The sequence below is a fragment of the Solanum lycopersicum genome, chromosome 5 (assembly GCF_036512215.1).
Source record: "Solanum lycopersicum chromosome 5, SLM_r2.1".
In the NCBI taxonomy this organism is placed as follows: Eukaryota; Viridiplantae; Streptophyta; class Magnoliopsida; order Solanales; family Solanaceae; genus Solanum; species Solanum lycopersicum.
Window position 1 is genome coordinate 5375196 of NC_090804.1, and position 24605 is coordinate 5399800.

At 33.4% G+C, this 24605-nt stretch overlaps 4 protein-coding genes and 1 non-coding gene across 15 annotated transcripts; 1 reads left to right on the forward strand and 4 right to left on the reverse strand.

Annotated features, from left to right (window-relative positions):
- The first annotated feature begins 96 nt into the window (after positions 1 to 96).
- Positions 97 to 4641, forward strand: LOC101258066 (transcription factor BIM2-like). Of its 2 annotated transcripts, none has more exons than XM_010322529.4 (8): positions 97 to 356; positions 493 to 616; positions 784 to 868; positions 1626 to 1695; positions 1775 to 1870; positions 2874 to 3268; positions 3945 to 4074; positions 4185 to 4641. In XM_010322529.4, the coding sequence occupies exons 2-8, from the start codon at positions 520 to 522 to the stop codon at positions 4287 to 4289; spliced, it is 978 nt and encodes a 325-aa protein (XP_010320831.1). In that variant the 5' UTR covers positions 97 to 356; positions 493 to 519; the 3' UTR covers positions 4290 to 4641. The 2 variants fall into 2 exon arrangements, with proteins under 2 accessions (XP_010320831.1, XP_010320830.1); XM_010322528.4 differs by having other exon boundaries at positions 221 to 356; positions 778 to 868.
- Positions 4642 to 4666: 25 nt separating this feature from the next.
- On the reverse strand, positions 4667 to 11441 carry LOC101259045 (uncharacterized). Of its 4 annotated transcripts, none has more exons than XM_010322531.3 (12): positions 10922 to 11441; positions 9814 to 9977; positions 9287 to 9509; positions 9059 to 9203; positions 8766 to 8972; positions 8247 to 8381; positions 8023 to 8151; positions 7048 to 7457; positions 6201 to 6420; positions 5602 to 5795; positions 5106 to 5430; positions 4667 to 5006 (listed from the first exon to the last, which is right to left on the reverse strand). In XM_010322531.3, the coding sequence occupies exons 1-11, from the start codon at positions 11296 to 11298 to the stop codon at positions 5241 to 5243; spliced, it is 2394 nt and encodes a 797-aa protein (XP_010320833.1). In that variant the 5' UTR covers positions 11299 to 11441; the 3' UTR covers positions 4667 to 5006; positions 5106 to 5240. The 4 variants fall into 4 exon arrangements, with proteins under 4 accessions (XP_010320833.1, XP_010320832.1, XP_025886847.1 ...); XM_010322530.3 differs by having other exon boundaries at positions 4667 to 5012; XM_026031062.2 differs by lacking the exon at positions 10922 to 11441 and adding an exon at positions 10605 to 10793 and having other exon boundaries at positions 4667 to 5012.
- Positions 11442 to 11911: 470 nt separating this feature from the next.
- Positions 11912 to 11984, reverse strand: TRNAV-UAC (transfer RNA valine (anticodon UAC)). The gene has a single exon. It is a non-coding gene; the product is annotated as a tRNA-Val (tRNA).
- A 4474-nt stretch (positions 11985 to 16458) lies between these two features.
- Positions 16459 to 18547, reverse strand: LOC104647317 (uncharacterized). 2 transcript variants are annotated; one of them, XM_010322534.4, is made up of 4 exons: positions 18266 to 18547; positions 17966 to 18030; positions 17753 to 17810; positions 16459 to 16863 (listed from the first exon to the last, which is right to left on the reverse strand). In XM_010322534.4, the coding sequence occupies exons 1-4, from the start codon at positions 18357 to 18359 to the stop codon at positions 16712 to 16714; spliced, it is 369 nt and encodes a 122-aa protein (XP_010320836.1). In that variant the 5' UTR covers positions 18360 to 18547; the 3' UTR covers positions 16459 to 16711. The 2 variants fall into 2 exon arrangements, with proteins under 2 accessions (XP_010320836.1, XP_010320835.1); XM_010322533.4 differs by having other exon boundaries at positions 17753 to 17813; positions 18266 to 18491.
- A 705-nt stretch (positions 18548 to 19252) lies between these two features.
- Positions 19253 to 24470, reverse strand: LOC101258367 (uncharacterized). Of its 6 annotated transcripts, none has more exons than XM_069297834.1 (6): positions 24219 to 24470; positions 23171 to 23240; positions 21874 to 21975; positions 20348 to 21540; positions 19802 to 20268; positions 19253 to 19712 (listed from the first exon to the last, which is right to left on the reverse strand). In XM_069297834.1, the coding sequence occupies exons 4-6, from the start codon at positions 21434 to 21436 to the stop codon at positions 19604 to 19606; spliced, it is 1665 nt and encodes a 554-aa protein (XP_069153935.1). In that variant the 5' UTR covers positions 21437 to 21540; positions 21874 to 21975; positions 23171 to 23240; positions 24219 to 24470; the 3' UTR covers positions 19253 to 19603. The 6 variants fall into 6 exon arrangements, with proteins under 6 accessions (XP_069153935.1, XP_010320838.1, XP_004239019.1 ...); XM_010322536.4 differs by having other exon boundaries at positions 20348 to 21467; positions 24219 to 24406; XM_004238971.5 differs by lacking the exon at positions 24219 to 24470 and adding an exon at positions 23620 to 24115.
- Positions 24471 to 24605: the final 135 nt, after the last annotated feature.

Genomic DNA, 24605 nt, shown 5'->3' on the forward strand with positions numbered 1-24605 from the left:
TCTGATTGATTATCGATAGTAAAAATATTATTTCTGATGGATCCTCGATAATCGTCTTCGATATTAAAACACAACCAAATCTGATCATGTTTATTTGATAACTCACAGCTCACATGTAAACATAATTGCTTATCTAGTGAAATATCTAATTAGATCACATGACTTCATGACACCAATTTAAGAATAAACAACTAATCACACTGCTATAAATAACAAAACCAAACAAACAAATAAAAAAACTTAAAACAGTTAGTACCAAAAACAAAAAGCAGCCAACTTTACATTTTCCACTCTTCGATTTTTCAAATTACCAAAAAAAAAAAAAAACTTGGGGTTTCCAAAAAAGTTGTAAAAATGTAATCTTTCTCCAATTTCTGTTGGGAACCTTTTTTTTTTGTTGTTGTTGTTCTTTTGATTGAGCAGATCTCTAATTCTTAGATGATTTTGCTCTTTTGATCTTGTGGGGGTCTCTAATTTGTTGATTTTATGCAGAAAATCTTAAAATCTTGAAAAAATAAGATGAAATCTGGAAAGGGTCATCATGTGGAAGAAGAAGAGGATGAGTATGATTTTGGTTCTAATAGAGATGCCACACCTTCAAGTAATAGTACTAAAGGTTTGTGAGTATTTTGATTTTTGTGTTTGTTGTGGTTTAATGGTAGAATTTTGTGCAAGAAAGGATTTTTGAGCTGGATTTTGAGGTGGGGTATAGAAATTTTGACTATTTTGGTTTAGGTTAATTGTTTAAAAGTGTAATTTTAATTTACTTGTTGGAAGTGACAGATGGGAAGAACAGTGACAAGGCAAATGCAATTAGGTCGAAGCATTCAGTAACTGAGCAGCGCCGGAGGAGCAAGATCAATGAGAGGTTTGTTTTCGATTTTCTAATTTTAGTTATTGTTGATTTGGAAGGAACAATAATGTATGAATGTAATTCGAGAACCACGAGTTCATGCTAATTGGAATTCAATCGAGAAACAAGCTCACAAAATAAACTAATAGAGTAGTTGTATTGATATAGGGTGTGTTTGTTTATTAACTGTTGCTGACATAAGGAACTAAAATGCTTTTAACTATAGTGGCAAAAATTACGCCTAATTGTCTTAACATGAAGGAGACATTGATGAATAGAAAAATATATACAGAAAAAAGCTTTAATATTCCAGTAGGATTTACTTCCCATTTACTGAAAATATATTGGATACGGATATCAAGTTACGAACCTAAGCAGTAGATTCTGAACTGGCGAGCACTAGTTAAAATAAAAACAAGTTGCAAACCTGAGAAAATAGATAATGCATGTCTTACATTTTGAGGCCACAGAGGTCTTCAAATTGAATATTTGCTTTGAAAGCCTACCTCTTGGTACCATTGCAAACTTTTGAAGTACACTTGCTCATGTTGATGAACATCTGATGTCTTCTCCGTTTGTATGGTCTGTGATTTTCTTTTCTTTTCATGTTTGTTATGCAAAAGGCGTTCTATACATACTCAAGTTGATTTACAAGATGATGCATTTATTTTGTTGCCACTTTATCTTTAGAATTTGGAACAGTTGCCAGATTTGTGTAAAACGCCTGAATAAAATCTCTGCACTCTTGACAAAGCTTTTTGTCTATCTCTAGATTTCAGATGTTGAGAAATTTGATACCCCATACTGATCAAAAACGAGATACCGCGTCATTCTTGTTCGAGGTACAATTTAGAAAGAAACTTTTACATTCTTCTTCTTTAAGGTTTAGATTTATTGGTTTATTTTGATGTTTGTGTGCAGGTAATTCAGTACGTACAGTATTTACAGGATACAGTACAGAAGTATGAAGGATCATATCAACCTTGGAGCTCGGAGCCTACAAAACTTATGCCATGGGTATATTATACACCTATATTTACAACATCTCTATTCTCACCATAACATTTTTGGTTGTGGACTTTTGAATGGGGCTCTTTAGGTCTTAGTTGTGCTAAATATCATTCTTCTAACGGAAAATACTCTTGCTTCAGATTGTTATGATATTATGTCTTCCACGTCAATTCGGAATGATTTGATTAGGATTCTGTAATTATACACTTGCTAAATTGTACATGTTGAAGTACTATAAATTCCAACAAAGCTTGTGGGAAATAATGAAGCTTTTTCAGTGCAATTATCTCTAGTTTTAACAGAGACAGAAGTTGCAAAATAATTGAGAGCTGATCTGTACAGCTTAACTTGTAAAAGACACATTATGCTCTAGTCTGTCTAGCACACTTCCACATAATTGCGCCCATTCTCTGTAAATCGTTCTCAAGTCGAGTCAAATTGGAAAGAGAACTTTCTCTTCCTTGCCCCCCTACGTCCACCCCCACCAAACACACACATACATGCACCACTTTCTGATGACCATTGAGGTGCATGTAATTTCAGGTCACATTTATGTACTGGTATATGGACGGTGCTCTCATTTTGCGGTTCCATTGTTTTTTTCATCTTTCCACTATTTTATATGTGAATATGTTCGTGGTTTCAGAAGATAGATAGGTCTACATTTTGGATGCATCTGATCTATGGGTAGCCATACCTAAGATTGGTTTTGGCTGGATTGCTTTCTGGTATTGACCTTTAGTCCTGCAAGATTATGACATATCCCCCTCTTCTTCCACTTTACTCTATCTTCCAGATGTAAAATTCCGTTGATGCAACTTAGGCTATATAAGGCTGCTATTTAGGCAATGATAAGTCTGTAGGTGCAACATAAATTGTGCTATTAACTACCTAGACTGCGTTTTTGCATCTCTTAGTAAAAGTAAGTGAGGGGTATGACTACATATATTTCATAATGGGAACAGTATGTGTTTAGTTATAAGTGTGTGCTACTTTTGAAATCCTTCAGAGAAACACTCAGTGGCGCGCGCAGAGTTTTCCTGCAAACCCTCAAGCCTTGAACAATGGTACTGACGCTGGACCAACATATTCAGGAAGGTTTGATGAGAATCTCTTAACCGTCACTTCGTCAATGCAAGCCAATCAGCGGAATCCACTTGAATCTCATTCTGGGGGTGATGTTAAATCTATGGATCAAGGAAAGGAACTAGCTAGAACGGCAATTGCAACATCGATGCCTCTTCAGGCTAGTATGCCAGTCCCTTTTCAGAACGATAGTGCCTTCTCTGACTCACTACCTACACCTGCTTCTGATGAATGCCCTAGAACCACTAATGCTCTGAATGATCAGGAGTTTATGGTAGAAGGCGGCACAATTAACTTTTCGAATACTTACTCTCAAGGGTGAGTACATTTCTCTAGTTTTATAGTTTATAATATTAAATAAAGTGTGTGGTCTCTGTATATTGGAAGTATATTAGATGTCTACTGCCGACATTTGCTTGCTTTTCTTTTTTTTGGTAGTAGTCGTTCTATATGCTGCTTTGATGTTTTAAGACGTTTTTATCTCTGCCACAGAATGATGTAGCATGAAAAAATGTGGTGACATCACAACTTTGGAATTTTTAAACTGTTGCAATGATTGCTATATTTATTGCTTAAGTTAGCATGTTGAAATTTCTCTAGTTAACGAGTCGTAGTTTTTGTATGCCAAAAAGATTGTGTTTCACATTCCCGGCTTATCTATATTCTAGCACAATACTCAGAAATACCACTTGTATTCTCATCCTTGTACTTGAAAATTGAAATATGTGAAGCTGGGTTGTTGGACATATACAACAATTTTGCCCATATGTGTGTAGAGTTGTTGAACTCAGAGTCGTTTATTCGTGGATGCTTATGTTAGATCTATAGTTCAAGAGAAATAGTTATGGCTCTTACCTCTTACATTTGCTACAACTTCTCCTGAGATTCATGTCAAGTTGAATGTTTGCAATGTAATGTTTGGTCAAGTTATCTAATGATATCATTGTGTTATTTCTGCTGACCCTTGATCGATGATTCATTTGCTTTTACTCAGGTTACTGAATTCGTTGACACACGCGCTACAGGCTACTGGCCTTGATCTTTCACAGGCCAGTATATCGGTGCAGATTAATCTAGGGAAGCGAGCAAACAAGGAAAGGGCCTTGGGGCCATCTGTTGCTAAGGTATGAACCTTTTCCGACTTCTATGTAGTCATTCACCGATCCTACTCCCTTCAGGATAATGAGAGCAATCACAGTATTTAGCTGACCAATACTGTACACATTCACTCTAGGATACAGAAAATCCTCCACCTGCACCTGGCGATCAATTTTTGGAGTTTCGAGATACAAACAATGGTGAAGAGTTGAACCAAGCTCAAAAGAGGCTGAAGAAATAGATACAACTATATAGCATGGCAATACCAAGTCAAATCAACTCAAGTTGGCATCACCTTCGCGTTAATCAGTTTGAGTGTATATCCCGCATTTTTTTATCAGTACCAAATGTTGCTCATATGTTCATAGCAATGCCTTTTGATGTCTTTCCTTTCTTTTTCCTCTTTATTTTATTTTATTTTTATTTTTTTGAATCTTTACGGGTGATACCCTCTTCCTTGTCTGTAGTTAAACTCGAATTCTATATGTTCTGAGTTTGTAAAGTCTCGATCTTGATGTATCTTGTGTAAAAATTTCACAAACACATTTGGTGATCTCGATTGTGTAATGTAAACAGGCCATATTTTATTCAAATTTTCCGTTAAGTAAGACAAACAAATTGAATCGGAGCAAGAATTGTACATTTTCTTGTAAAAATTATGTCAGTATTGTACATAGAAACCTAAAAATTCATCAGACCACTTTCAGTTTTATAACAATAAGAGTACTTCAATCTACAAAACCTGACAATTCTACTGTTGGATGGTAAGCTTTACAAGCAATTGGGGTCATCAACACCCTTCAGCCGGGGGCACGAAACATCTCGCAGACTCGTTGGGGTGCACCGTACACAGCTTACCATCAGTGGCTGATTCTACAGCTTGAACTCGTGACTTATAAGTCACACGGAAATAATGTTAAGCTCGACAATGACAGAAGTCAACATGAATCGTGCTATTCTGCAACTAGCCATAAAGAAAGACACATCAGTCGATTGGCTAAAACATTTAGGCACATTATCTTTGTTTCATGCTTATACCAACAGGAAGTTCAAGTACCACGAGGAGTTTCCGAGTGCATTTGGTTAATGCAGAGATATAGTTGATGAACGTTTTCCAGCTAGCCTCTCTGTCATTAGGACAATAGCTCTAGACCAACCCTCCATCATCGAAATCCAGAAGCTGCATTTTAGTTCAAGATTCCCCGAGAACTTTCATCAGAAAAGCATATTCATGAGCTGCTTCCTCGCATTGTCCAAAACGACCACCTTCACCAAAATGCCCACCACTCATGTTTGTCTGCAGTATGACTGAAGAAGAACATCTAGTGCACGTTTTATCTCGTATCTTGGCCACCCATTTTGCAGCTTCCCAAACGCCAACTCTGCGTAAAGACATAAGATAATATCGATCCTTTCCAGGGAGTTCTCATGAAGATCAAAAGATGTCGAGAGAAAGAATCTTAGCCAGCTGAAAATGCCTTCACACTTCAGCCAAACCATCCAATAGACTCAAGAATTAAATATGATGTGCATGCTGATGAGATCAAAATTACCTGGAGTCGTTCAATGAAGCCTTCACAAGCATCGGGGGACAACAAACTCCTTCAGGAATATTGTCATAAGGAGAATACTTCAAAATATATTCAAAGTGGGCATGTAGTTGAGGATTTCCGAATTCTTCGTAGTCTAAAACAGTGAGAGGCAAGGTGGGATCCAACAAGCTACTGCACACATCAAGAAAAGGAACCTGGGACAAAAATTACATACATGAGCAGCTATAATACATCAGTATCAAACAAAAATGAGACACTTCCTGCCATCCAAATTAGACAGCGAGGTTATATTTAAACGAGAGGTAATCAGTCAAAATTGCAAAGTTGAGGGGTATATTTGCCCCTCTTCCCTTTTAGGTTTATAGAGAGTTGTATAAAGACACTAAATATTCTTAGTTCGAGAGAAACTTGAAACAAAAGCAGACTGCATCTAGTATATATCGTCCCAAACCAAGGTATATAGAATTCCTGTTTCCTTTCCCGCTAAAGAAGACAAATAAGCGGAGACCAAATCAGACCATAACATGCATTATGGATCCAATTCAATAAATCTATAGGAATACGAAAGAACACTAAAGGATTCCCAAATTGGTGCTTACCTTCAGAATTGCAGCTTGAAAAAGCTCAGGGTGCATGTTAATTGCTGCCGCGACAAGAAGACTTCCAGCACTTACACCAACAGCTCCCAGCCGATGTTGATGAACATAACCCTCACTGACAAGATACTTGCCACATGATATAAAATCACTTACAGAGTTCAACTTGTTCATTCCGCTCCCAGATTTGTGCCATGAAGGATCTGGACCACCACCACCACCTCTGCACAAGTAAAATATGTCACCTAATTGTTCTGTTACAAGAAATCACAAGCAAGGGTATTTCTTCCCAGACTCTCTGAAGTAAAGTATATTGTTAATTTGGTAGCCTATATCATTGCACCATACATGCATTTAAAAAAGAGAGAAACTGACAGCAACAAATGGAACTTTGTGAGAGAGTGACCAAGCTAGGGTGTAAGGCCTTCTGTTTTCTCATCCTTAACATTGGAGTTCAATTCATGGATGGAGAAGTAATCTTTCAAGGCAAACTAAATCACAAAAGTTTTATCACTTCTATTGCATTGAGAAAATCAGTGATAAGTTATCAAACACAACATAAGTTACCAAAATAACACACGTGGCTTCAAATGTTTGTAAATGCTTAACCACTTTGAATGCATCTAAATCAACAGTTTCCTGTACATTCATTTTCTTTTCTCTTTTTCCTCTTTCTACATCTTTCCTTTTCTTTGCTTTTGGAGGATGAAGCATAAGGAGTTCTGAGTGACTGAGTTAGCACTTTCTTGACAAGCAAAGCCCCCAATTAGTAGCCAAAATATGCTCAGATAAAAGCTTTCTGAGCATTGCAAAATATCACGATCCAACTTACAATAAAAGAGAGCTGTACCTTACATCAGCAAATGCAATCACCCAACCACGATCAAGTAAGCTCAGGCGGTCAACACACCAGCTTTTATCTAGCACTTCTCCATAAGCTCCATATCCATGCAGAAGCCCAGGAGACTGACCCTTCTTATGTGCTTTAAGAGAGAATAAAATAGTTAAAGGAATCCTTTTACCATCATGCGATATCACTTGTTTTTCTTGACAGGAATAAATTTCAGCAAAGTCACTCCATCTCTGTACTCCATTATTCTGAATGTTGTGTTCCTTCTTTAAAGGGGTGCCCAGAAACTCATTTCTGCTTCTCTCTCCATTGTTAGAGAGGTATTTTGTATTGTGGTTAATTACTTCTTCTTGATGAATGACAGAGAACGTTCTTCTAGACATATCATAGTCAACAATAACATCAGGCATCTGTATTTCAAAAGAGAAACAGTGAGAAGCACATAATGTTACTTGGTCGTACAGGTAGACACCTGCTAGGGTGCTACAGTAGGTAGAAGTCTCTAACTATGACAGGAATAGGGAGTAAAGGTGTATTTCTAATGAAAATATCAAAATTTTCATGATGCTTGCCAACTCTTTAACCCGACTAGTTTAGGCTTGGCGTAATTGTTGGGTTCTTTTTCAAATTAAAGAGAAACTTAGTAAAAGAATGATTTAGTATAGGGAAACAAGCTGAATATTTATACGTTACAGCATGATTAGCATTTAGGTATTAAGACTCTTTTTTAAAAATATTGAGGTATTGAGACTATATAACAGAAATTGTGTTAAATTTTTATGGAATAAAGAGAGAATACCTCAAAGTGGAGTAATATGCAATTATGGATACAAGCTTATCAAACAATAATGTTGATTAGTCGAGATACAAGAATAAAGTTGAAAAGTAAAAATGTGACATCCAACAGGATGCAGATCATTTGAGGACAATTCACAACACTAACATGGGGTAGGAAAAAAAGTTAGCAAGCATTACCACTGGGGAAGAAACAACAGCACGGTATACAGATCGTGTGAAATCATGATTTGATCCTGGAGCTATTGTACACATATCAGAGGGAAGAGGAAAGAACCATGGGTTAAGTTCATCAATCTTCATTTGTTCCTGCACCACACGTAGACATTAACAAACAAGAGAATTTTAATCAAGGTGACAAAATAGTTTCAAACTAAAAAAAGTGACACAAGTTTTAATTATACCTTACAATTGATGATCGTTCGCATATCTACAGAGCATATCGATGAGGAACCCTCTTTGTTGAGAAAAAGCACCAGATGTTCATTAAACATGTCCATATCTTGGATGAAAACGTCTTCACTGGGTTCTATAATATTCTGCAGAGAAAGCTTGCAGATGATTAAAAACCAAAAACTGAAAATAGATGTTCTTGAATCAACATGTGTTCATGTAATTCAATTTTGCACTTGCCCAGGTAGAAAAGTTAAGTAGCCAAATAACCAACATATCATAATTATGCAGGCAGATAACAAGCATGTAGCCTCAAATAACAAGCAAAACGACTAGCTGGAATGAGGTACACAGCAAAAATACAAATCCTTCATCAGCCTAAAATCCATGTGAAAGAAATGTCAAAATAAAGTATCCACTAGATAGAATGCTTTTGGAGAACAGTTTGAAAGCTGTATATTCGTGCATGTATAAATGTTTTATCAGCAGCGGCAGCCCCTAGAATCAATACTTGAGGAAAGAAGACATACCTGCAAACAAGTTGACTGCAAGTTCTCAACAGGGCATCTAGCCAAATAATACTCTCCACTCAAAGGTGATTCCTCACCAGCATTTGGAGAATTAGTGAGAACATAGAAAAAGCCATGATGATGTTCAAGAAAGTATTGCACACCAGACGCACGCTTACAAAATCTTTGAATACCGGTCTGCAAATTGGTTGCATTGATGACATAAACCTGCAATAAGACAATGAGCAAAACTAAGAATACATTTTCACCAATACAAAGAAGTATCTATGCCGTGATAGGGGTAAATTTCTTGCCTCGGATGAAGTTCTTGAATTAGAATTCACAGTAATAAACTTTCCATCTTTTGTACTTGCTATATCCACACAGAAACTGGAATCATTTTCTACAAACAATGGGACATTATGAACCGAATCTGATCCCAATTTTACACAATGTACCCTGGCATCATAATGTTTAAGTTATAACACATCTGAATATCCAATTTAAAATAGTAATCAACTAATCATAGTAAGGAGAATTGCCTGTAAGGGCGTTGGTTCTGGTCGGATAATGTATAGAAGAAAGTACAAGAATCTTGAGCCCATTCCACACTGACAACCCCTTCAACTCTCAGGGTTGGCAGAACGCAGTCATTTTGGAGGTCTTTAATATGAAGCACAAACTGCTCACTACCAGTAACATCAATTGTGTAAGCAAGATAATTATGGTCTGGAGACACTCGACATGTACCCACATGCACATATCCTACAAAAAACAAGAACAAATTAAAACATAATGGAAACGCTATCTTTAAAACTAACAACACCTAAAACAATGACCTATGATTTTTCATGCATATCATGAAGCCTATAAGAATATTCTCCTTTTCTCTTGAATTTTAACATTCCATTGTCCTGTTAAACTCAATAAATATGATATGGATATTTTTTCAGAGTGGATTCAGTCATTAAATCAATACACAAAGATAGAAAATTGTTTATAAGTGCTTGAAAAAGAAACAAGAAGAGCAAAAAGAGTCTGTTAAAAGAATAATATGAAAATGATATACCATATCTTTCCGCAATTTCATTCCAGTCAAGCAGTATTTGTTCCTTCCCAGCAACGCTGATCACATAACTTGATACAGTCTTCACCCAACCTTTGCTCTCAGCAGCCAGTTCCCTACATAATACTGGAAACTCCTTCCCTTCTGGAATGTACTGGTAGTATAACCTGTTGACAACCCAAAAAACAGACCAATAGTTAACCAACAAAGAAAGAATTCACGTGGCAAGTAGATTCTCAAACAGAATTTAGAATCAATGATCATACCAAAGCATACGCTAAACCAAATGCAGCCTGTAGCATTTAGATCATTTCACGAAAGACCCTTATTTATTCTTCAGAACATATGGAACATACTTCAAGACATTATTAACAACTCCTTACTTCACACAACAGTTACACTAATTCTTAATCTGATTAGCCTATTCTATTGCATAACTCAATCATTAAGTATTTGCAGATTTAATGCAGATTGTACATGATGTATAAGGCTTAACATGGACTTAAATTTAGTTCATAAAAAAAAATAGTCTGATTAGTCTCATTTTGATTAAAGTGGTTTCTTTTCTACCAAATTTATAACTCTCTTCTCTAATTCAAATAGAATGACTTAACTCGACTTCACAAAAGAAAAAATGAAAAGTTGACAGTTTGAATTCTTTAGTAATCATGCAAGAAACATATGAAAGAGATTATTTTTATGCGAACTAAACAAAAGTGAACAACAACGTTTGATACGTGGGAATATAAAATGCATAATACATAAACATACATTCAAACTTAGCATCAGCTTACAAGTAAGCACTCCAACTTTGAGAGTCTCCAACTTTGAGAGTGCACATCTAGACACCTTAACTTGGTCTCAACTTAAACGGAAACACTCCAACTCATCCCCATTGTATCTGTTGGACGCCCGACACTGACATGACACATACATTGAACATGTCTTGATCACTTTGTAAGTTGGAGCGTTCAACCAACATAACGGAGGCGAGTCTAAATATTTCATTACAAACTTATACTTAAAACACTATTGAATTCAATCATTTCCCCACATTTTCATACTAAAGCATGCATATAAAAAAGTTGAAAATTTGAGTTGATAGACAAACCAAGGACCCCATAGTTCAGGTGGAGTAGAAATCTTGGAAGGCATTCTACTAATCATTTCAGAAAACAAACTCTTTTGCATTTTCTCAGTATCCTTCATAAAAGACTGAGCATACAAATTTTCTTGCTGAAGATAGTTGATGAAATCAGGGTCGTTGGTTTTGCGCATCCAATGGTAAGGATCATTCCACGTAACCCCATGAGCAGAAACAGTAAAAGGAAGCTTTTTTGCCATTGGTGGAGAAGTAATTTGAGGTGAAATTTTTTGGTGATGATTCTTGATTAGTGTGGAGAAAAGGGTAAATTTTGTGATGGAGAATGAGTTTCGAGAAAAGGGTATTTTGGTCCTTTTGATTGAGATGAAAGCTGAGGAAGCCATTGTTAACGGCGGAGGAGCAGTGTGATTCCGGCGAACGGAATTCGCCGGCGGCGAGGGTAGGGTGGAGCTAAAAAGTGAAAAAGTCAAGTTGGTCCTTGTAGTTTTGGAGTGTTTCAATTTGGGAAACTATTTAATGTTTAGTTATTTTTAATGCATAAATAAATATATTAATTATAAAGCGTCAAAAAAAAAATTTAGAAATATTTATCGATTTGAATTTCATGAATCGTACCTGAAGTTTGTATCGATAAAGGTTTGAAACCTATATACAACTTATGAAATTTAAAATTTTAGTAAGATTTTGCACTTAAATTTTAAAAGTGATATAAGTTTCATTCTAATGAATTTTTAATAGAGTTTTGGAACTTCAACAAAATTTTACACTTGAATATGAAACTTTATATGATGAATCTTACTAAAATATAATGCAACAGTAACGATCTAGACTGTAACGAAATAGTTGAGATTCTTTTATCCTTAATCAAAAGTATCGAATTTGAGCTCGTGAAAATGAAAAAAAAGTCTTGTTAAAAAGTACTTGAGAGCATCACCCGGAAAAGATAAAAAAGAGCCACACAAATGTGTTAGAATAAAAAAGTAATTTTGATAAAAATGTTGATGCCCAGGATCGAACTGGGGACCTTCAGTGTGTAAGACTGACGTGATAACCACTACACCACACCAACTTCATGCCAATAAAATTTCAACTTTTCTTATTTATATTATAAACTTATATAACAAACAAAAAACATGAAAATTATAATAATAATTTTATAGATGTAAATAAAAGAAATTATCACGCAAACTTAGATTTTTATGCATCTTCTAAATCAAATGTGTCTTCGTATTGTATCTTGACTAAATTCTACCCCTTTTTAGCCTACGTTGCACTGGTTTGAAAAAAAAGTCAACCAGCGTTGGGCCCACAAGATAGTGTCACGTAGGCCGAAAAGGGGTAAAAAAATTACTTATAAAATAAGTTCGGGGGAGTAATAGGACCTTAGTATAGTATAAGTGTGTCTCTAGGATTTCGGGCATAGATTGAGGGGGTACTTGTGCATTATCCCTAAGGTCCTATTACCCTCCTGAACTTATTTTATAAGTAATTTTCTACCCCTTTTTAGCCTACGTGGCACTGGTTTGAAAAAAAAGTCAACCAGCGTTGGGCCCACAAGATAGTGCCACGTAGGCTGAAAAGGGGTAAAAAATTATTAATAAAATAAGTTCAGGGGGGTAATAGGACCTTAGTATAGTATAAGTGTGTCTCTGGGATTTCGGGCATAGGTTGAGGGGGTACTTGGGCATTATCCCTATTATTTAAAGTAAAAATTTAAAGAATCCCATAGTGTAATTCAATAATTTCATTTTGTCCCGACAAATTTAGTATTTACAAAAAATCCCTTAAATTTGTTGAGCCGTGATACTTTAGACTTTAGTGATACATGGTAATTTTAAACTGTTGAGAAAAAAAAGGGGAAAAAACAGTACAGTTAATGTTGTTAATAAAACAACTAAATTTACGGTAACATATCATTAATCAGCATAAAATCAGCACTTAATTGGATATTAATTTCAAATTTTGAAAAACAAAGATTATGTCATCTATTTTGAAAACAATTTTTTTGAACAATCTGTTAAATTTCGAACTACAATAATTTTATTGTTGTTACAGTGGATTTTTCAAGATGAATACTTCGATTTTGATGAGACATTCCGGAATTTGGGTGAACGAATTGCAGTATGAAAGTTACAAAATCAATGGAATCGTTGTTGGAGATTTAATTTCATATCTAATACATGTATGAGAAACATTGACTAAACAATATACACACTGATTCTATATGTATCATCAAGTACAGTTAATGACGCATTTATTAAACTTAGTGAATGATACATTATAATAATTTTCAAACATGTATCAGTACATCAACTAAACAACTAATACCTTAATGATACATGATATCAGTTTTCAGAAATTCATACTATATGCAAAACATGTGATACATATCTACTACATGTATCAGTGAATTGACTAAACACTGTACACACTGATTCTATATGTATCATCAAGCACAGTTGATGACGCATTTACGAAACTTATTGAATGATACATTACAACAATTTTCAAAACTTCATGATACATATAAAATATTATGATACACAACAAATTCATGTATCAATTCACCTATAAAACACTATACACACTTATTCAAATGTATCGGCAAGCACACTAGATTCCTTAAAATTTTTACTAATTTCAACAACAGTTTTAAGTACCAAAATACTAACCCGAGACAATGTAGGCCTAACAACAATGTTTGCTGCTTCTTTTTTCTTTTTTTTTGTTGTATTTTGACAACCTTTGATTTTGATTTTTCGCCAGAGTCTTTGTTTGAATCCTTCTAAAGATTCATAGGATCATGAAAAAACTTTTTCCTATTTTCTTTCCAATGTGGGAATTTATCATAATAGAGCTAAAGAATGAAAGTGAGGATTCGAGGCTTGCTTGCACTTATCAACGAGAGAGGTAGTAAATCCAATAATTAATTTATGAAAGAATCTTGCAAAGAAGAAAAGAAAAAAATGTAATGGGTTAAGATGAATGAAGATGATTAAGGAAAAAAAAGAATTGAAATTTGATGGAGTAAGAAGAAGACGGTAGAAGTTAATGGAAGTTGTCCTACTTCCTGATATTTTTACTTTTTTAAATTTCAAATTTTTTAAATTTTGAAATTCAAAATTTCAAAATTTGGTCTTTTAATTAAAATTAATTAAATTTAAAAATTCAAAATCATAAAGCTGATTAAAAGGTTGAGTGTTTAAATGAATAAAATTTAAAATTCAAAAACTGATTTAAGAGGTTGAGTGTTTTAATGGAGAAAAAATAGGCATTAAAATGGGTAAATGTGTATTATAAGAGAGAGAATGTAATGTATCTAAAAACTTACACTAAAATTAAAAAAAAAAAAAGGAATTATATAATATTTAAAAAAAAATAGGGAAAATTGGAGAATATAAAAATTATAGTTGTGTATTTAAGTTATTTTTCCTTATTTAAATACTTATATTGCATCAAATTTTAATAGGGATTAAATTGATAGAAGTGCAAGCTCTATTATCCTCCAATCAAGCATAACAAAAGAAAAATAAAGACATGATGTTATTATCAAAGCATTTACCTTGTTCTTTAAAGTTTATCGAAAATTTGGACCGGCCATTCGCATAGTCAATGGAAATGAGAGGAGTCGTAGCAATTCACACATCCTTTTACGGTTTTAAAATTTCTATTATAAAGAATAAATATATTAGGCAATAACCCGGTGACTTATCAATTGTAGAAATAAGATTTTTGGCAAGCTCGATTACCCTTTTTTAGAAAAAAAAACTCATATATTAAACATGTTGCATCATTGAGTGCTAAACATTATCATTAGAGACTAAGCTTATGCCATTAGTCAATAAGGAAAAATCTAACTTATTTTTAGAACGATAAAGATAAATCCAACTCAATTTTGGACTAGTCATAAATTTTGCAAGTAAAACTTGGCAAATTTTGTTTGTCCATACACTTTTTTATTATTTGGCAAATTGTTTTGGCAAATTTTCCAAATTCCCAAATACTAGAAAAAATTAGTATTTGGGCCAAATTTCATTATTTGGAAAGTTTTAGAAATTCAATTTTTACCCTTAACTTTTTATTTTACAAAAATAATATATTTATTGACACCAACCAATTCAATTAGCTCCCTTCTACATGCATTCTTTTGATTTCATACATTCCTTTATTACAGTTAGTCTTAATGAACTAGCTACTAAATAAAATATGAATTGCATTTATTTTATTTTGGTAGATAAATATTACGTTGTTGATGCTGGTCTACGGAACACAAGAGGATTTTTAGCTCCATTCATTGGAATGCGCTATCATTTGCAGGACTACCGAGGAAGTGAAAGAGAGCCTAAGAATGGAAAAGAGCTATTTAACTATAAACATACTTCTCTGTGCAATGTAATTGAAAGAACTTTTGGTGCATGGAAAAATAGATTAAGAATACTAAGACAAGGCATGGACAACTATGAATGTGACATGCAAGTGAAAATAGTAATTGCTTGCGCTGTATTGCATAATTTTTTACGTGAACACCAAAGTAGTGATGGAATATTCAATGAAAATGATGATATGGTTATTGATGAAAGTGACGAACTACTGGCTCAGGGTAACAACATCGCTTCATCTTCTCGATCGTCTGATTCGAAAATGTAAGATTATCGAGAAGAGATTGTTCATAAAATGTGGGAAGATTATATTAAAGAATAGGTTGAACTCTTTCAGATGAGAAAACATATGTTCTTCAGTGATTGCAATATTTATTTCCTTTTGTTTTCTTCTCTTTTTTTCCCCGAATTTATATTAGTTGTATTTTCATTATCATGATTTGTACCAAGACCTTTTCACTATACGAATATTTACTGTAATGATTCTTGTTGATTTGTTGCGGAAGTCATAAATCTTGTTACGTGAGATTTCTATTGTGCTATGTAATACAAATTTATGGTTAGTTTGATAGTTCTAAAAACTTATGGGTATAAATTATATTTCTTAAAAAAATGAAATATGTTTCTCAAATTCTATGGCCAAACACATGGTAAAATTTCACCCAAATTTTCATTCAAATAATATTTGCCAAAAATATTTGAATATCTATGGCCAAACGCTAGCTAAGCTTCTACCATTGATTAATAAGGATAAATCTATCCTATTTTTATAACGTTAAAGATAGATTTAACTCGATTACCCCATCTCCCATAATTCAATAAAAATTTTGGACCTTTTCCATACTAACTTTGCCTAGAAGCAAAGTTGCCCCAACTTTTGCATTGGAAAACTTAGTACTTGAAAATATCAAAAAAGTGAACATATTTGCAAATTTCAAGGGATTAGTTAAACATCCCTCATGGCCAAATACTACATTCATGCTCCTCATGTACGGAGAATTTTGTGTTTCGAGAAAAACTATATATTAAAAAAATAACTTGTTATATGTGACATCAAATCTCAATATATATTTTATTGGGGCTTGAGAAAATTAATTTGACTACAATTTATAAATTGTCTACATTAAAAAAATAAATTAATTAAAAAATGTGTTTCCTTGGAACTAAACTCAAAACTTTTTTTCTTGTTAATACCAAAAATTAGGGTTTAATGTCGGCCATAAACGAAGGTACAACATGACATAATCCTCATTAAACTCTTAATTAATTACAACAAAACTTAACACACGTCAAAATTGTATTCCCAAAGACCTACTACATTTTTATACTTAGATATCGGGAATTACTATATTATGATACTATAATGAAGATTCATACAAACTAAAAAGTCGATCCTGACTAGTTTGAAACAGTTATTTTATGGACGAACGGACTTGTTATGTATGGGACGTCGTCGTCTAACCCAATGGTAGTCCATTGTGAAGAATTCAGAAGTGTCTTTCCCTTCAACCCACTCTTGCCTTGTCCCTTTTCTTGCATTTACCATTTCAGCTGCCTCATGTTCTTTACCTAAACACGTATCGCGCAAAATATTAGTGTTTTGATAAATTAAATTTAAAATATTTCAAGCTCTAGATAATTGATCATTATTATGTACTCCCTCTGCCTACCTTTACCTTTAAGTGTCATGGTTTTTATTTTTAGAGTTAAACTATATTCTCTTCGTCCGCTATTGTTTGTCATGGTTTCTATTTTTATAGTTAAACTATAAAAAACTTTGACTAACATTTTAAGATGTACTTTTTTATCATATTGATATGCAAAAAATGCAATTTATAGTACTTTTTATATAGGTTTTGAAATCTAAATTTTTTGTTTAAAATATTGAAGTAATGTAATCTAATTTAAATTTAAAAATTAGTCAAATTGACTTTCGAAAAAGTGCAGCATGACAAATAAAAGTGAACAGAGGGAGTAACATATTACAATTAGTGTAAGTTAAGTGAAACGACATTTAATTTGACGAATATATTCAAAAATTATTTTAAACGTACTATAGAGTGTAATTCTTCTTGCATTAATCTGACGAAAAAAATACATCTTAAATATATTGATTGAAATTTATATAATTTAACTCAAACGAAGCGAAATGTGACAAATATTATAGAACGGCAGGAGTATTATATTAAGTGAAAAGACTACTAGACATGAAATTATGGAATATCAGCATATCAATGGAAGGTTCGTTAGTTAATTAGTCAATGTAGGAGGATTAATTCTTAAAAAAATTTGAACTTTTAGGTCATATATATATGTATAAGATTTTATATATATATATATATATATATATATATATATATATATATATATATATATATATGTATGTATGTATGTATATATATATATGAAACCAGTTAATATTTTTATATCATAAGATTACTAAATTATATACATGTACCTGTTAATTGTGCAGTGTTCAATGGTACCAAATTCATTTGATTTCCATTGCTTTTCACCTGCTTCATACAAATGATAACATATCATTTTCATGAAAAAACAAATACATACTATATACTAAAAATATTAAAAGAAAAAAAAAAGAAGAGGATTCCTAGTTTATACTTGAGAAGAAAAAATAACTTTTTTTTTAATATGGAAAAAAAATCATTACATTTGGCATTTCATTGAACTTGAGCTTCCTAGGACTTGAAGGGAGAGTCATTTTCCCTTCATGATCTGTCAAAATTGTAAATAAAATGAAGTTAGTAATGATATATAAGCAAAAGGGGAAGAAAATCAATGGTCAGAAACAAAAAGGGAAAATGACCGTTCGATGCACAAAATATCTGAGTTCGTTAAACACATGCTACACTCTAAGGAATGTGACATAGACAATCTATCATAATGAAAGCATTAGTGACAACTTTCACAACTCGAACTAATAATGGATAGAAACAAAATAATGAATTACCTAACAATGTTGGAGCAGCATGTGAAAATGGAAATAACATGAAAAATGTGAAGCAAATGAGTAGAAGAGTAGGGATGAATTTGTTGATTTCCATAGTTAGGGTTAATTCTGAAGAAGATTAAAATGAAAGTGTAATTCTTTTGGAAATGGAAGTAGGAATTTATAAGAGTCAAAGAAGGAAGGAAGGAAGGAAGTTAAAAGCCCACAAAGTTCAATGAAAAGAAGAGAGAAAAAAGACATACACAAAGCACAAAACTCACACTTCCAAAAATAAAATTAAAATAGGTGTAAAAATCCATATATATATATATATATACACTTTTTAGGAACCTTCACACCATTTGGGTTGATTTTGTGTTACCTAACATCTTGCCCTCTTTGTAGGCCGGAGTGAAGTCAAGTAGGGTCAATGGGTATATCTTAATCTCATTTTTATATATATAGTAGATATATTGAATTTCTGTTGATTTTTTCATATATTTACTTTTTTTATATTTTAAATTGTGTTTGTAAAGATCCTAAGTTGCCGCGATTTTTTGGACAACAATAAATGGAGATTATATTTGCTAACAAAATTGTTATGTTTGTCTAGCTAACAAACCCAATATGACAATTTAATTTAAGTTAGCAAACTTGTTGAAATGATAAAAGTTGAATGTCCTTTTAAATCTTTATTAGTGATCTTGAATTTGAGTCTTAAAAAATGACATTTTCTTTGATAAGGAACACTAAAATTCATCTTATTATATTAGACTTTTTATAATGCAAAATCCAAATTAGTCATGAGTGGACTATGAGCAGCAAATGCTCAAAAAGTTAATGAGTTTCAAATTCTACGAAAAAAATCCATGATGATTATCTTTCACTTGCATGGTTATTAGTAGTAATAAAATAAATAAAAACCAAATATATTGCATATATTTTAGCTCAATGGGCAAATCTCTCACAACAATTAATCATAGAAGAAAAAAAAAGGGACATTAAACATGAGTATACATGATATACTGTATAAGAACAAAAATGTAAAAAAAAAAAAAGAAAAGGGTTTTACATCAGTAACCTTCCATGTCTTTAATAGAACAAAGGGAAATTGACATAAATAGCCGCCCACACAAAATAATAGCCGATAGATATATAATATACACATAGTATAATATATGTATATTGGATAGGGGATGTAATTATTTTTTGCCACGCGACCAAATGTGTAACTTCCCCTAAAACATGCCACCCCTAAGAGAATAATGAATATCAACATGTATGCATACTTACAATACTCAAAAGATTCAAGATTTAAGGTCTTTGTTATGTATATTCTTTAACTAAGAAGCAAGAATTTTAGAATCTACAACACAGAAGGCCTTGTTTCCAACCTTTTTGTTTACTTAAACGCCTCCGTTCCGCCTTCGCCATTCTTACTGGACTGCTATTCCATTCATTTTGTAAGCTGTGAGGAGGAAATAAGAATGAAAATGTTCATCATACTAATAACAGTATCAAATTTGAAAAGAAAAGGGGAAGTAAGTAGTAGCATACACTGGGAAGGCAAAGGATCTGGTGCTGGTTGTGCTGCTTTCGGATCGAAGAGATAGGCTTCCGGAGTAAGATATAGGCCCTGAGTAAGTGATGGAACCTGAGATAGGACCTCTTGCTGCAGAAAAACTTGCCTCTCCATCAGCAAAATGACCTTGTCCATTAGCCATGTTTTGGGATTCAAGGTGTTGCTGGTGCGCGTTGTCAGCAGTATTAGCGAAAGGAACTTGACTAGAAGCTGAAATGTTATCTGAGTTTCCGTTCTTGTGAACGGAGACAGCCTTTGGCTTGTGAGAATCTTCAGGCAAGTTTTCGACTCCTCCCTCCGTGGTTGTTGTTGATTCTGGTTTGGTGAGATTGAAGTCGAAAATATTAGTTCCTGCTCCCTCCTTGCTATTACCTTTGTTGTTGTTTGACTCATCAGCTGCAGAAATTGCAGTTTGGCTTTTCAAAGTTTGATCAAAAGGCACCTGCAGTTGAAGAAACGAAATCCTTAAACGTTATAGACCAGAAGAATTCCGCGAATCTGTAAGAATGATAGGAACAAACCTGATCGGGTTGCAGTGTAGATTGATCACCATCAGAAGTTTTTATATTGGACTCTTCCACACGAACAACGGTATTAGGAGATGATGGTTTTTCTGATGCATTAGTAGTTTTCCCGTTTGTTGTACATTTTGAACCAAAAATCATCAACAAATCCTCGAGATAAGAATCCTTATCCGCATCTTTGTTGGCTTTATTCTCTAGTGACGGGTTGAAATCGTTTGGAATAGGTGCTCCAGTAGGTTCTATTTCTGCACCATGAGTCACAGCAATGTTCTTGGCATCTTCGCAAGATGAATCTTGTGATACAGTTGCAATGCTCGACCCCATATCGACACTTTTCTTTGTGTTGCTCTGATGTTCTTCATCAGCATCAACAGAAACAGACGTGCTCAGTTGATCATCTTTCCAGCTCTCGGTTAGAACTTTATCTACTGCAGGTACACCCTCATCCATACATATATCTTTAACTATGTTAAAGTTGTTCTCTCGATAGCAAACTGTCAATTCAGAAAGCTCGTGATCGGTGACCCCTTTATCAGAATAAAAATGTTTGTTATTCTCAAACAACTCGGAGTGAGAGGTAAAAGGCGAATCAGAGTCGATAGTTTCATTTCCTTTGTCATCAAGGAAATCGAGGGACTCATATTCTGGAATATTCCATGGCTGATTTCTATCTTTTGTATCACATTCAAATGGATTTCCACCTCTCTTGGTATGGATGATATTCGACAAGCTTCCGGTTTGATCATCTGTAACACTTGCAGCAACAATTTCATTTGTTTCACTTGAAGGAATATCACACGCGAAAGGATTTCCACCTCTATTGTCACCGTTTATCGTGGACAAATCTACATTATGATTGTCCCTCACATTTGAAGCCTTAATCTCATCGTTGTTATCAAAAAATATAGAGTCATCGAGTTCAGGAACTTCCCAGAATTTATTCCCATCTTTTCTGTCGCACGCCAAAGGGTCTTCCCTATTGTCGTGGACATTTGTATTTCCGAAGTCATTTACAGGAAAACCTAAAGCATCTGCCTCCTTGTAACCATTTGAATGACCTAATATCCCATTCTGATTTCCGTTCATTGTAGGCTTCTCTTCAGCTGTGTCAAAGACGCTGTCGTTGCATTCAAATGTTTTAGAATCATGCACAGAGACTAGTGTTGAATCACTAAACAGAGGATGATTATCTGCAGTCGAATTTAACTTCTCAATGCAGGGATCAAGTTTAGTAAGAATACTAGTACTAAAATCCATCGATTAACTCTTAAAGTAAAGATATCAAGAAATAGACGAGTAGTAGAACAAAACGAAACATCTCAATATTTATCAAATGAATCTGGAGTCCCCGGACGAAAGAAGAAAGCATCAGATAAGCAATCCTTATTACTCGAAACTAAATAGAAAAACGGGGAAAAACACACACATTTGCTCAAAACTATGGTGTAGATCCTTTATTTCACACGATTACTTTGTACTTGAGTAGATGCAGCATAAATAAGAAGCAGAGTTTGTACACTTACTGGCTTTCACTGCTCGTATCAGCTGGTAGAGTCTCGAGAAGTCTCAATAGCTGTGAAGCAAACATCAAGTAGTAGTCGCGGAGGAAAACAGCTCAGAGACCTCTGTCAATATAAATATCAAGGATATATTTAAGAACATTCGCTGAAATATCCTAAAATTTAGTACATGTCCAGCTGAATTCTGAAGAAAATGCTACTAACATAACAGGTCAAACGACATTATGAATACTGAGAATGTCCAAGAATACAATAGGAAGCAAACTTAGCATTCAACAATTACGAATACCACTACAACAACAACAACAACAATGCCTCGGCTCCAAACAAGTTGGGGTCGGCTGAGTTACCACTACTTAACATAAATCAACCTGCAAAGAAGGATAGAGTGTACGCATACTTTACTCCCTACCTTGGAAGGTAGAGAGACTGTTTCCGATAAACTCTCAACTCAAGAAAAAGCAGATACTAAGGAAAGCATGACAAACACTCTGGAAACAAGAAAGAACAGTAACTACAAGAGAAAAATTACGACTACTAGCAACAGAGGATAAGCAAGACAATGTTGTATAATCTGCTTAACCTTTTAGCTTAATCCGTATTCATAAATCAGGTAAGATTCAGACTTGTAAATGCCACCCATAAGTCAATACTTTGTGTAACAAAGAAACAAAAAAGGTGCAAAATCACCTCACTCACAAGATGCCAATAATTTGAAATAAAACAAAGAGAATTCACTCAGACCTCATCTTTATTTTGTCTTTTCAAGACATCCTTTATTTTAAAATCTTGTCCTGACAATGAATAGTGAAATTATGGTGTAATTACCAAACTACCTGGAATCTTAACTTTGTCCATCTTTGAAGAAAAAGACAATAAAAGGTCACCATTTTGAAATTTGTATAAAAGCTCAACAACGTATTCAATGAAATTTCCTAAGTAGTGTTTAACGAGGGAACAGTTTACGCAAATCTTATCCCTACCTTCCGAGTATAAGCTAAGTCAAAAGATCAATCTCAAGTCTCAACCGTCCATTTTGTTCTTTAGCTATATTACCTAATTATAATCAACTAGATCTAGTTCTAATTTTTAATAACAATCTCTACACAAAAAGTTAACTATGTTTTATAAAAAAAAAAAAAAGATTTCTTCACAATGATACATTCTGACAGGTTGTCATAGGATCCCAAGAAAATTCACAATCTCATAAAATCCAATAAACAAAGAATATAAACAAAAGGGTTGTTAATTATTAAATATAAAATGATTATAATCAAATGATTTAACATATAAACTTTACCTTTCTAAAAGTGAATCAAAAGAATTTTCCTCTTTATCCCTTTAGTACAAAATTCTGTCTCTGGGTTTCACTGCAAAAAGCATAAAAACACCAAATTTCATCAAAATTAAAGACATAAACAGTACTTTCAAAAAAAAAAAAAAAACAACTACAAAACCAAACTATTAGCTAACGTTTAACTTTAAATTTTTGAAAAATTATCTTCAAATATAAATTTCACCATAGATTTTTTAAAAAATTCATTTTCAAATATTTTCAAATTCTTAGAAACTCAAGTTTTTGACTTTTTGGGACTTTCGATTAAATTTTTTCAAATAAAATGCACGTCTAAACACAACGTTTAAATTCTAAGAACCACAATATGAAGAACTCAAATCAATCAACATATAAACAACACATTCAATAAATTAGTAGAAAAAAAACAGAAAAACAGAGAAAGACAAGATAACCTGTTGTGTTGTTGGGAAGAAGAAGAAGAGGATATGTTGGTGAATAATACTACAGTAAGCTCATGAAACGACAAGAAATCATGCCGTTTTGAATTGCTTCATTGAGTATTTTAGAGAGAGAAAGGGGTATAGTTAGAAAACGCAATGAATGTGACAGAAAAGAGTTTTAAGTAACAAGTAAGAAGAAATAAGAGAGAGTGGGAAGCCAGCAAACATTAATATACAGCTAATACAAAAATATAATTTGTCAACTCTTTCTCTCTCTATACGTATACATACACAAAACATATAATATTTTGTCCACGGTTCACTGTACTACGACTTTTCTAAAGACACATCGTCATGATTTGAGAAATTAAATCATAATATATTTATAAAAAAATATCTATTTTTAATATAACGAACGAAAATAAAGATATATTATCTATTTTTTTTTGGTACGTGAAAAGAAAAACAGAGTATAGAGTCAGTTGGTCATAATAAAAAGGTGCAGTGCACGAAGGAGAGGCACAAAAAAGGATTAGTTATTTGTTCTAAAACTCAAAATAGATTAAAAAATACATTTAAAAAAATTAAAAGAGGACGGCGGCAGAGTTTACCGGAAAAATAGATCAGTCGATTCCGATTCCGATTCAGTACGCCGGCGGCGGTAACAGTTTTTTTTTTTTTTGTAGTTTTATTAGATCCTATAGAGAAAGGGATTTTTGGGATACTGACAATGTAAGAGCTGACTTTGTATGAGTTTAATTTTTTTAATGGAGAGAAAAGGGACAAGAGAGAGTCAAAAAGGTGAACAATTTGGGACGAAGCTGTTTGGTATATCTGTCTTTTTTTTTCCGTGTATTTTAATTGAATGGAGAATTTATCAAAAATAATTAAATACGAGTAAATTAAATTTAAAATTATCGAGTGAGTCTTTGAAAAGATAAATCTACATGTAAACTATGCTTATGATGTTCTTTAATTGAGTTAATAATTTATCGAAA

Excerpts from the sequence above, each read along its gene's own strand:
- LOC101258066 (XM_010322528.4), top strand. The coding sequence starts at position 520 with ATGAAATCTGGAAAGGGTCATCATGTGGAAGAAGAAGAGGATGAGTAT. Across the intron at positions 617-777 it reads TTCAAGTAATAGTACTAAAG|TGACAGATGGGAAGAACAGT; the intron begins GTTTGTGAGTAT and ends ACTTGTTGGAAG. Across the intron at positions 869-1,625 it reads AGGAGCAAGATCAATGAGAG|ATTTCAGATGTTGAGAAATT; the intron begins GTTTGTTTTCGA and ends GTCTATCTCTAG.
- LOC101259045 (XM_010322531.3), bottom strand. The coding sequence starts at position 11,298 with ATGGCTTCCTCAGCTTTCATCTCAATCAAAAGGACCAAAATACCCTTT. Across the intron at positions 6,421-7,047 it reads ATTGCATTTGCTGATGTAAG|AGGTGGTGGTGGTGGTCCAG; the intron begins GTACAGCTCTCT and ends TTACTTGTGCAG. Across the intron at positions 5,431-5,601 it reads GCTTCATTGAACGACTCCAG|AGTTGGCGTTTGGGAAGCTG; the intron begins GTAATTTTGATC and ends GTCTTTACGCAG.
- LOC104647317 (XM_010322533.4), bottom strand. The coding sequence starts at position 18,359 with ATGGAAATCAACAAATTCATCCCTACTCTTCTACTCATTTGCTTCACA. Across the intron at positions 17,814-17,965 it reads AGTTCAATGAAATGCCAAAT|CAGGTGAAAAGCAATGGAAA; the intron begins GTAATGATTTTT and ends ATTTGTATGAAG. Across the intron at positions 16,864-17,752 it reads GAACACTGCACAATTAACAG|GTAAAGAACATGAGGCAGCT; the intron begins GTACATGTATAT and ends ATACGTGTTTAG.
- LOC101258367 (XM_010322536.4), bottom strand. The coding sequence starts at position 21,938 with ATGTTTGCTTCACAGCTATTGAGACTTCTCGAGACTCTACCAGCTGAT. Across the intron at positions 21,468-21,873 it reads GATACGAGCAGTGAAAGCCA|CGTCTTTGACACAGCTGAAG; the intron begins GTAAGTGTACAA and ends ATGCAACGACAG. Across the intron at positions 20,269-20,347 it reads CTACACTGCAACCCGATCAG|GTGCCTTTTGATCAAACTTT; the intron begins GTTTGTTCCTAT and ends CTTCAACTGCAG.